This window comes from Entelurus aequoreus, linkage group LG05 (assembly GCF_033978785.1).
Source record: "Entelurus aequoreus isolate RoL-2023_Sb linkage group LG05, RoL_Eaeq_v1.1, whole genome shotgun sequence".
In the NCBI taxonomy this organism is placed as follows: Eukaryota; Metazoa; Chordata; class Actinopteri; order Syngnathiformes; family Syngnathidae; genus Entelurus; species Entelurus aequoreus.
In genome coordinates, this window is record NC_084735.1 from 86,239,591 (window position 1) to 86,251,100 (window position 11,510).

General features: G+C 40.9%; 1 protein-coding gene and 3 non-coding genes across 5 annotated transcripts; 1 reads left to right on the forward strand and 3 right to left on the reverse strand.

Annotated features, from left to right (window-relative positions):
* The first annotated feature begins 1,147 nt into the window (after positions 1-1,147).
* On the forward strand, positions 1,148-1,219 carry trnaa-cgc (transfer RNA alanine (anticodon CGC)). The gene has a single exon. It is a non-coding gene; the product is annotated as a tRNA-Ala (tRNA).
* A 118-nt stretch (positions 1,220-1,337) lies between these two features.
* trnav-uac (transfer RNA valine (anticodon UAC)) lies at positions 1,338-1,410 on the reverse strand. Its single transcript has one exon. It is a non-coding gene; the product is annotated as a tRNA-Val (tRNA).
* A 188-nt stretch (positions 1,411-1,598) lies between these two features.
* trnav-uac (transfer RNA valine (anticodon UAC)) lies at positions 1,599-1,671 on the reverse strand. The gene has a single exon. It is a non-coding gene; the product is annotated as a tRNA-Val (tRNA).
* Positions 1,672-4,592: 2,921 nt separating this feature from the next.
* Positions 4,593-11,306, reverse strand: trappc14 (trafficking protein particle complex subunit 14). Of its 2 annotated transcripts, none has more exons than XM_062046596.1 (13): positions 11,106-11,306; positions 6,820-7,148; positions 6,644-6,739; positions 6,402-6,531; positions 6,254-6,340; positions 6,048-6,168; positions 5,794-5,941; positions 5,627-5,709; positions 5,414-5,565; positions 5,207-5,343; positions 5,064-5,142; positions 4,880-4,994; positions 4,593-4,806 (listed from the first exon to the last, which is right to left on the reverse strand). In XM_062046596.1, the coding sequence occupies exons 1-13, from the start codon at positions 11,296-11,298 to the stop codon at positions 4,656-4,658; spliced, it is 1,821 nt and encodes a 606-aa protein (XP_061902580.1). In that variant the 5' UTR covers positions 11,299-11,306; the 3' UTR covers positions 4,593-4,655. The 2 variants fall into 2 exon arrangements, with proteins under 2 accessions (XP_061902580.1, XP_061902579.1); XM_062046595.1 differs by having other exon boundaries at positions 6,820-7,151.
* Between the last annotated feature and the right edge of the window lie 204 nt (positions 11,307-11,510).

Consider the following 11,510-nt stretch of genomic DNA (forward strand, 5'->3'; position numbering starts at 1 on the left):
TTCAAGGGTCTAAGTCATAAAAGTGTAAAAAAATAACTTATTTTTTGTTATACTTTAGGGCCTTTTTTGTTGAAAAAAGAAAAACTAAAAAAATAAGTTTTTTTTGTTGTTGTTATGTTTTATGCCTTTTTTGTTTAAAAAAAAAGATGTTTTTTTTATTGCAAAAACACTAAATATGCAACATTTTCCCACAAAAATATTTCAAGGGTCTCAGTCATAAAAGTGTAAAAAATAATATATATTTTTTGGTTAAATTTTAGGCCTTTTTTGTTAAAAAAAAGTAAAATGTAAAAAAATGTTTTTTTGTGTGTGTTTTATCCCCTTTTTGTAAAAAAAAATAAATCTAATTATTATTATTGCAAAAACCCTAAATATGCAACATTTTTCCACAAAAATATTTCAAAGTGGTTATCAATATTGATTGATTTTGATTGATCTGTATATTTTGACAAAGGACTTTAAAAAAAAAAGTCCCACTAAAATGACTGAAGATCAAAAAGGGCCACACTCATAAAAACGTAAAAAAAAAATCACATATTATTTATTTTTTATTTTTCACTTTCCACGCTTAAATCTCCAGATCAACTTCAGAGCCATCTGTCGATTTAAAGTTTTATTTTTTATTGTTTTATGTCTTTATTGTTAAAAAATAAATGAATAAATAAATAAATAATGTTTTTCATTGCAAAAACACAAAATATGCAACATTTTTCCACAATAACATTTCAAATTTGCAGTGAAAACAATCAATAAAAAAAACAACATTTATTATTCCCGTTGATCTGATATCGGTATCGGCCAATAGTGTATGCTCCGATACCGGTTTCGTACCGAAAAGTGAAAAGTCGATGGAGTCACCCCAACAAGTAAGTCTATTTCAGCCACAGTTTCTCCTTTTCAACAACATTAAGACCGTTTTTGTGTGTGCTGCCATTTGAACGCCGTTAATTCCTGCATGGTGGAAGTGTTTCAAAGAAACTAGTTGCTCTTATCAGCCTTTGCTGCGTTGTTTTAAAAGCAAGACGCCGTTTTCTCACCCGGGAATACATAAAATGATGTAAATGATTGTCGTTTTGTAAGAGTTGAAACGCGTACATTTACCGTAAAAAAATAGGTTATATTTACTAAATCTCCCGGTGGCTGATGTGGGGATGTAGCTCAGTGGTAGAGCGCATGCTTCGCATGTATGAGGTCCCGGGTTCAATCCCCGGCATCTCCACTTTTGTGTTAACACACACATTTACTGGAAGTAATTACGCTAAATTACCAAGCAATACCTATCGTAATTTTTTACGGTAAAAATGGCGGAACATTTATAAATAAAATCAGATAAAACGTGGTTCCACTGGGGCTCGAACCCAGGACCTTCTGCGTGTAAAGCAGACGTGATAACCGCTACACTATGGAACCAAGTGGCCGGTTGCACCCTACTTCCTTGATTTTATCATATATGCGATGACGTCGGTCTGAGATGTTGTTACATAATGATGATAATATGATACAATCGTACTTTTCGCTACTCAGGTGGTCTAACTTATGTAGATCCAAGTGTCGCTTTTCAACATATTAACGTACCGTCTACTCACAAAAAAAGCAGATGGTTCCACTGGGGCTCGAACCCAGGACCTTCTGCGTGTAAAGCAGACGTGATAACCACTACACTATGGAACCGTTGTACAGTTCCGGGCAGGATTTTATATATATATCTGACAATAAACCATATCGTGTTTTCAGTACGGTACAATAAAATGTAAAATGATATTTAAAATCATCGAGAATGTTGTCAAAGCTGAGAGGCAATGACGTCACACGACTCAGAGGACTGCAACACCTCATGATCGAAGCAATCCCCAGATACTTCATTGTTGTTGTGACCTTACACCTTCTTTCAATCAGAATCAGCAGGGCCGGCCCGTGGCATAGGCCGTATAGGCAAATGCTAAGGGCGCCGTCCATCAGGGGGCGCCACGCCAGTGCCAGAAATGTTGGAGAAAAAAAAATAAAATAAAATAAAAGTTGGTACTATTATTTCTAAATACAAAAAATAATCCCACGTTATTTAAAATGCAAAGTAAAGCCTATTTAATAGAAATATTATTTGTTACAACATTACGGTGCGACCCCTCCCTTCCCGTATCATGACTCTTTTGGGACTCACCACGTCAAAAAATCAACACAAGATGTCAAAACGGCCAAAACTGTCAGGTACCCAGGGAAGAAAAAAGAGAAAAGAAGAGGAGAAACGAGAAAAAGACAAAGGTAGCAGGTAGGTAACGTTAGCCAACATTAAATTATTTGTCTGTTACAGAATGTGATAGTAACCTGGCTTTTTAGCATTAAGCTAATGCTACATGATTCGGCAATTGCTAATCAATAAATAGCTAGTTCTGTTTTAACGTCGGGTTAATATTGTGGAGGGGGCTAAATTGTTATGGGAAATAATAATGTAACGTTAGGTAATTACAGTACTCCCACCTTACATTCCTCAGGGACATTTGTATTAGATCTTTTAAGCAGGTGTTTTTTGTTGACATTGTTATTGCCTTCTAGTTAGCTAATGTTTGCCCTGCAGGTAATAGTCACTTTTCCACCCCTTTATATATTAGGTATAGTTGTAAGCCTAGTTGTTAAAGTGCACATCATTAATGTTAATTAAGCAATATCACATGAGAGGGAATGCTGTTTTTTAAATTGAGCACTGCTGTGATTCGGTTAAAGATAATCATAACATAACATTCTCATATGATGTTAATTTGCTTTCTTTAAGTAAAAAAAAAGGTCAAAGACAAAGCTGTTCGGTTTCTTGTGAGTATATACACTTCACTGCCGATGTGGGGGGGCGCCACCTAAAATCTTGCCTAGGGCGCCAGATTGGTTAGGGCCAGGCCTGAGAATCAGAAATACCATAATAATCCCTGAGGGGAAATTAAGATTTTCAACACAATCCCATTCAAGAGCAGACAAACATTACGGGGAGACAGAACAGGATCGCTGACGGGTCTGCCAATTTCTGGCGCCCCTTACAAAAAAAAGGGTGAGAAACAGGTAAACGCTGTTCAGTCAAAATTTCAGTCTAAGCCTGGGCCCCTGGAGAGGGGGTCCAGACTGAGGCAAAGGGGAAAAAAACCTCATAGCCATAGCACACATCAACGTGTGTAAGAAAGAAGCATCAAAGAACACATAGGCATACTTGCCAACCTTGAGACCTCTGAATTCGGGAGATTGGGGGGGGGGGGTTGGTGTTAGCGGGGGGTGTATATTGTAGTGTCCCGGAAGAGTTAGTGCTGCAAGGGGTTCTGAGTATTTGCTCTGTTGTGTTTATGTTGTGTTACGGTGCGGATGTTCTCCCGAAATGTGTTTGTCATTCTTGTTTGGTGTGGGTTCACAGCGTGGCGCACATTTGTAACAGTGTTAAAGTTGTTTATACGGCCACCCTCAGTGTGACCTGTATGGCTGTTGATCAATAATGTGAAGTGAAGTGAATTATATTTATATAGCACTTTTCTCTAGTGACTCAAAGCGCTTTACATACTGAAACCCAATATCTAAGTTACATTTAAACCAGTGTGGGTGGCACTGGGAGCAGGTGGGTAAAGTGTCTTGCCCAAGGACACAACGGCAGTGACTAGGATGGCGGAAGCGGGGATCGAACCTGGAACCCTTAAGTTGCTGGCACGGCCACTCTACCAACCGAGCTATACCGCACCTTGCATTCACTTCTGTGTGTGTAAAAGCTGCATATATTATGTGACTGGGCCGGCACGCTGTTTGTATGGAGGAAAAGCGGACGTGACGACGGGTTGAAGAGGACGCTAAACGCAGTGCCTTTAAGGCACGCCCCGAATATTGTTGTCCGGGTGGTAATCGGGAGAAATTCGGGAGAACGGTTGCCCCGGGAGATTTTCGGAAGGGGCACTGAAATTCGGGAGTCTCCCGGGAAAATCGTGAGGGTTGGCAAGTATGCACATAGGACATTAAAAGAGCAGAGCTGATGCAACCAGCCACTTGTACACACAGCCACAAAAGTAAGACAACAACATATACACTGTGGTGGCCTCTGCGGTGTTCCACGCCATTGTCTGCTGGGGTGGGGGGAGCATGGCCAGAGACAGGAGCAGACCCAACAAAGCAACCAAGAGACTCCACCCTCGGCCGCCCACCAACTCTCGGCCAGTGTCCAGTCCGCATGGATTCGCAAGGATACGTCCAAGGAGACCGAGGTGTACGATACCTACTCATTCAGCCAGAAGACTGTGAAGCCTGTACATCCCGGCGCTCAGCGCTAGCTCCGCAGCCCTGTCTCTTCATCCGCATCTCCTCCAGTCTCTCCAAACGGACACTGGTGTGGCAGAGACCCAGCAGCTGGTCTCCATGGCCAAAAGGCTCCCGAGAGGCAGAGCCAGAAGTTCACAAAAAAGCACAGCCGAAGTCACGAAAGTGCCACCCCTCGTCACACAGTCCCAAAGGGTCCCGAACCAAAAGGCAAAAAAACCCCCACATGAAAACAAGAGGGAAACATCAGGAACACAAAAGGAGACTTTTGAATGACTTGTTCACACACACACACATGATAGCTTTTTTTGCATTGTCGTTTAATAATGCTGACGTTAATACTGATGCAAACTGATAACACTGACAAGATGTCCTCTTGGCTCTCATGGATCCACCACCAGAACTTTACACTCCCTCTTGGCGATCTTGTCCAAGGACAGCAGGCTTTTGTCCTGCGGTGGCAGGTACAGCGGCCGACCCACCGGGGAGCCCACGGGGGGCGTTATGGCGCGCCGCTCCATTGCACTGCCCGTCCTGATGCACACACACAGACGAGTGAGATTAAATAAAGTTTGGTGGGACGAATGCCTCAAGGTCTTGGTCACACCTCATGATGTGAGAGCGAGACGGCTGCTGGTGGGAGAAGGACTGGGATCGACCCAAACTGGCCTGATGACGGTCCAACAGGTCACGGAACGCTGGGCTGGATGGGCTGTTTTTACCTAAGAGGCGGTGGGGAGGCCATGTTTGAACAGAAGCAGGATCTTTACCCAGAATTATTTGGTTCTTACGTGAGAGCGGCCTGGCATCGGGAGGCGGGTTGGTGACGGATGCGGTGAACTGGAGCTTGAGCTTCATGTGCTGACTCAGCTGAGGAGAGAGATTAGCATGTGTGAGCGCCGGACGGCTCTCGCCAAAAGGTGCATCTCGTTACCTCGTACAGTCCCGGTTTGAGGATCTGGAAAGCCACGCTGAAGGACAGCGTGCTTCCTTTGCGACATTGACCCAGGTTACTGAACGGCGTGTGGCAGACCACCGCTGCCAGCGTGGTGTCCTCAGTCTGACCACGACCTAAAGACACAAAACTTGCTCCGAGACCTCTCTGGCAACACAACTATGTGATAAGCGGACCCAAACGGACCTTCCGGGGTCCACACCAGCCGCACCGACAGAAAGTCCTGCAGATTGTTGAGCAGGATGTATTTCACTTTGAAGTGCTCCTTGACCTTGACGGTGCTCGGACAACGGGCCGTCATCACGAATCTCGGCCGGTCCAGACGGACGCTTGGCAACCTGGAGGTGCAATATGAGACCGGGGTGATGGGTCACAGGACGGGACGAGCAGGCTACGGACCTGTAGTGTGTGTAGATACAGTTGGTGAACGGCATCTTGGGAGTGGACCACTGCAGCACAGCCACCAGAGGAACCTCCATCCCCTGAAAGGAAGCACACGCCACCGCCTGAAACCTCAAACCACGGGACTGCGGTTCACCCGACAACACACAGTCAACACAACACACCTCATTGGACTCGTCCTGAGGCATGTCGTTCAGGTTCAGCTGGAACAGGAAGTCATGCTCCTCCAAGGCGCCGAGCATGCTGGGAAGGCGGCAAGCGACGCTGTCCACCTTGCAGAAAGACGCCATGCCCACCTCACCGGAATGGTGGCTGGACAGGCGGACGCGGTGAACTGGAGCTTGAGCTTCATGTGCATGGTCTCGTTCACGACGACGATGATGCCATGTCATGGGTCAGTCACATGACCTGTACGTACCACACGTTGTCCACCAGCAGCACGGAGCCGTCGGGCATCATGGGAAGGTAGGAGGCGTTGAGGTCTGGCAGAATACGAACGTCCCTCACGCTCACCTCCTCCTGTGACGAGTTGTTCAGCACTGAGGAATGACGAGACAAAGACACACACGTCCTCTTCTGACATGGCCTCAGGTCACCTGAGATGTTAGCGTGTTGCCCAGCTACCTTTAAGGACAGCCAGGTGGCGCCCGGAGACGCTCATCAGCTTGCAGCGAACGGCGGGAGGCGGCAGGACGGTCAGGGTGGTGCTCACTGAGGACCAGAGCCGAGTTAGTTAGATGTGTGTGCCTGTAAGTGTGTGTGTCTGCGAAACCTTGAGCCTTGAAAGTGTTCAGGTCGTGTCTAAAGGTGTGTGATGGCTCTCTTTGCTGCAGGACACTGAGGTAGCCTAACTCCTGTACCTCTGCTTGCTCCGCCTCCGTCTTCCATACCGTGACCATCACCTGAGAACACACACACTCATTATTGGACTCCAAGGAGAACGTTTTTCCAGGGATGTTGAAGTCGGTAGAAGCTACAGGACCGGAGAAATGTGTGTACTTCCTGTAGTAGTACCTTGACTTTGACGGTCCTGACGGGGAGTTTGTCCAAGGAGACTGTGAGTGGGAAGATGACTTCATCTGCCAGAACCACCGGCTCGTCCAGAGGAGACTGGTGTGGACGACATTGCCGAGAGATTCTACCAAAACATCGCGATAACTTGACTCCAGTCTGGGAACTATTGGGCATACCTGAATTGGGGCCCTGCGGAACTCCCGCGCCGCAGAGCCGCAGGAGTTGTGTATAAGCAGCGGTTTGCACTCCCGGAAGGACCGGCAGCGTGAGTCCACTCTGCTCCCCAGAGCCGCGATGGCCGCCTCGGCCGCTGCAATGTAGTCCTCCTCGCCGTCGTCAACACCCTCGTCCCCGCTGCTGGTGTAGTCGTGGTGGTGCTGGTTGGTGCGGTGTCGACTGCTCTCACCCGGACTCACACTGGCCACGGCAGACAGTGACCCTGCCAGCTCCCTCCAAGCCCGACTGCTGGCCGATTCTGTCCCGAAACCTGCTGATGGAGCGTCCCCTGCTGGAAGAGGATTGTCCTGTCAGCCGGTCCAGTTGAGCCCAGGTTGGTCTGAATGAACCAAGTTCTGGTGCAGTTTTATCATGTAGATTTTCTGCTTCTACATTACAGGAAGTTCTCGGTTTACCACATTAGGTGTAACTTTGTTTAACATTGTGAGGATTTGTTTCACAATATTTTGTGTTACAATGTTTCATGTTACAATATTTTGTGTTAGAATATTTTGTTTCACAGTGTTTTGTGTTACAATGATTTGTGTTATGTTTTCTTTGTGTTACAATGTTTTATGTCACAATGTTTTGTGTTACAATGTTTAATGTTACCACGTTTCATGTTACAATGTTTCGTGCTACTGTGTTTTGTGTTACAATGTTTTATGTTACGATGATTCATGTTACGATGTTTCGTGTAATGATGTTTCGTGTAATGATGTTTCGTGTTACTGTGTTTTGTGTTACAATATTTTATGTTACGATGTTTCATGTTACAATGTTTTATGTTACAATGTTTTGAGTTACAAAGTTTCGAGTTACAATGTTTCGTGTTACAAAGTTTCATGTTGCAATGTTTCTTGTTTCAATATTTTGTCTTACAATGTTTTATGTTACAATGCCTAATGTTACAATGTTTTGTGTTACAATGCTTCATGTTACAGTGTTTCGTGTTACAATGTTTCGTGTTACAATGTTTCATGTTACAGTGTTTCGTGTTACAATGTTTCATGTTACAGTGTTTCATGTTACAATGTCTTATGTTACAATGTTTCGTGTTACAATGTTTTATGTTACGATGTTTCATTATACAAATTGTTTAGCTTTACAATGTTTCTTGTAACAATGTTTTATGTTATGCCGTTTCATTATACAAATTGTTTAGTGTTACAATGTCTTATGTTACAATGTTTTGTGTTATAATGTTTATGTTACACTGTTTCTCTATACAAATTGTTTAGTGTTACAATGTTTCGTGTTACAATGTTTTATGTTATAATGTTTTGCGTCACAAGGTTTCGTGTTACAATGTTTTCTGTTACAATGTTGCATTATACAAATTGTTTAGTGTTCCAATGTTTTATGTTACGCCGTTTCATTATATAAATTGTTTGGTGTTGCAATGTCTTATATTACAATGTTTTGTGTAACAATGTTTTATGTTACGATGTTTCATTACACAATTTCTTATGCTACAATCTTTCGTGTTACAATGTTTATGTTACGCTGTTTTTCTATACAACTTGTTTCGTGTTACAATGTTTCATGTTACAATGTTTTATGTTATAATGTTTTGCGTCACAAGGTTTCGTGTTACAATGTTTCATGTTACAATGTTTTATATTACGATGTTTCATTATACAAATTGTTTAGTGTTACAATGTTTTATGTTACGCCGTTTCATTATACAAATTGTTTAGTGTTGCAATGTCTTATGCTACAATGTTTTGTGTAACAATGTTTTATGTTACGATGTTTCATTACACAATGTCTTATGTTACAATCTTTCGTGTTACAATGTTTATGTTTTGCTGTTTTTCTATACGAATTTTTTCCTGTTTCAATGTTTCATGTTACAATGTTTTATGTTATAATGTTTTGCGTCACAAGGTTTCGTGTTACAATGTTTCATGTTACAATGTTTTATATTACGATGTTTCATGATGCAAATTGTTTAGTGTTGCAATGTCTTATGTTACAATGTTTTGTGTAACAATGTTTTATGTTACGATGTTTCATTACACAATGTCTTATGTTACAATCTTTTGTGTTACAATGTTTATGTTACACTGTTTTTCTATACAAACTGTTTCGTGTTACAATGTTTCATGTTACAATGTTTTATGTTATAATGTTTTGCGTCACAAGGTTTCGTGTTACAATGTCTCATGTTACAATGTTTTATATTACGATGTTTCTTTATACAAATTGTTTAGTGTTACAATGTTTCATGTTACACCGTTTCATTATACAAATTGTTTAGTGTTGCAATGTCTTTTGCTACAATGTTTTGTGTAACAAGGTTTTATGTTACGATGTTTCATTACACAATTTCTTATGCTACAATCTTTCGTGTTCCAATGTTTATGTTACGCTGTTTTTCTATACAACTTGTTTCGTGTTACAATGTTTCATGTTACAATGTTTTATGTTATATTGTTTTGCGTCACAAGGTTTCATGTTACAATGTTTCATGTTACAATGTTTTATATTACGATGTTTCATTATACAAATTGTTTAGTGTTGCAATGTCTTATGCTACAATGTTTTGTGTAACAATGTTTTATGTTACGATGTTTCATTACACAATGTCTTATGTTACAATCTTTTGTGTTACAATGTTTATGTTACGCTGTTTTTCTATACGAATTGTTTCGTGTTACAATGTTTTATGTTATAATGTTTTGCGTCACAAGGTTTCGTGTTACAATGTTTCATGTGACAATGTTTTATATTCCGATGTTTCGTTATACACATTTTTTTGTGTTACATTGTCTCATGTTGCAATGTTTTATGCTACGATGTTTCATTATACAATTTGTTTAGTGTTACAATGTTTCATGTTACACCGTTTCATTATACAAATTGTTTAGTGTTGCAATGTCTTATGCTACAATGTTTTGTGTAACAATGTTTTATGTTACGATGTTTCATTACACAATGTCTTATGTTACAATCTTTTGTGTTACAATGTTTATGTTTCGCTGTTTTTCTATACGAATTGTTTCGTGTTACAATGTTTCGTGTTACAATGTTTTATGTTATAATGTTTTGCATCACAAGGTTTCGTGTTACAATGTTTCATGTTACAATGTTTTATATTCCGATGTTTCGTTATACACATTTTTTTGTGTTACATTGTCTCATGTCGCAATGTTTTATGCTACGATGTTTCATTATACAATTTGTTTAGTGTTACAATGTTTCATGTTATGCCGTTTCATTATACAAATTGTTTAGTGTTGCAATGTCTTATGCTACAATGTTTTGTGTAACAATGTTTTATGTTACGATGTTTCATTACACAATGTCTTATGTTACAATCTTTTGTGTTACAATGTTTATGTTACGCTGTTTTTCTATATGAATTGTTTCGTGTTACAATGTTTCGTGTTACAATGTTTTATGTTATAATGTTTTGCGTCACAAGGTTTCGTGTTACAATGTTTCATGTGACAATGTTTTGTATTCCGATGTTTCGTTATACACATTTTTTTGTGTTACATTGTCTCATGTCGCAATGTTTTATGCTACAATGTTTCATTATACAATTTGTTTATTGTTAAATGTTTCATGTTATAATGTCTTACATTACAATGTTTCGTGTTGCAATCTTTAATGCTACGACGTTTCATTTTACAAGTTGTCTAGTGCTACAATGTTTTAGGTTAAAATGTTTTGTGTCACAATGTTTTATGTTACGATGTTTCATCACACAAAATGTCTAGCGTTGCAACGTTTCACGTTACCACGTTTCGTAGTTGAGACGCACTCCCATTGATTACACACAAACGTAACTAATTGCAGCCTAAGCAATTTGGGCCGTAAATACGAACTTTGAGAACTAGTTACAATATGTATGCGGTGGAAAATACTCAGTCACGTGTATTCTGTAGGAAGTCACTTTTTTTTTGTTGCAGTATATTAATTTCCTTTGTGTGTTCTTTGTATATATATATATATATATATATATATATATATATATATATATATATATATATATATATATATATATATATATATATATATATATATATATATATATATATATATATATATATATATATATACATATATATATATACAGTATAATGTATAAATAAGCAAACTAAAATATTGGAAACGCCCTAAACTGAGCATTATTATCTTTGTTATGAGCTTGTGTACCTAATGAAGTGGCCACACTGACAATACGTTCTGTTGACAACCAGCAAACGGCGCCCCCACGGCCCCACCCCCTCCTTACCGTGGCCCTGTTCGGTCGGCGTCGCCCTTGCGTCCTTGCAGCGCAGCACTAACAGGAAGCGGACCGTCTCCCCCAGGTAGAGGTGGCTCCGACGGGGCAGGGTTCGGTACCGGGCGGGGTCGGACAGGTCGGTGATGGGAACCGCCGGGAAATACATGAAATACTCGCACTGAGACTCCATCATCTGCACCATGGCGACGGCAGGAGGAGAGACTGGGGCGCAGGACCAATGACAGAGCAATACGCACGTCGGCACTTCCGCTTTCAAAATAAAAGCGCGGAGTAGGCGCCTGACGTGTGAGTCGGAACTAATTAATTAAATGTGTTGCAGCAGTTTACAAAACACTTTCAATGTCCTTAAAATGGTTGCTAAAAACTATGTTTGAATTATGTAGGCCCGTAAAT

Coding starts and splice junctions, on each gene's coding strand:
- trappc14 (XM_062046595.1), bottom strand. CDS start 11,298: ATGGTGCAGATGATGGAGTCTCAGTGCGAGTATTTCATGTATTTCCCG. Junction 6,740..6,819: donor TCCGCAGGGCCCCAATTCAG/GTATGCCCAATA, acceptor CGTCCACACCAG/TCTCCTCTGGACGAGCCGGT. Junction 4,807..4,879: donor TCTCGCTCTCACATCATGAG/GTGTGACCAAGA, acceptor TGTGTGCATCAG/GACGGGCAGTGCAATGGAGC.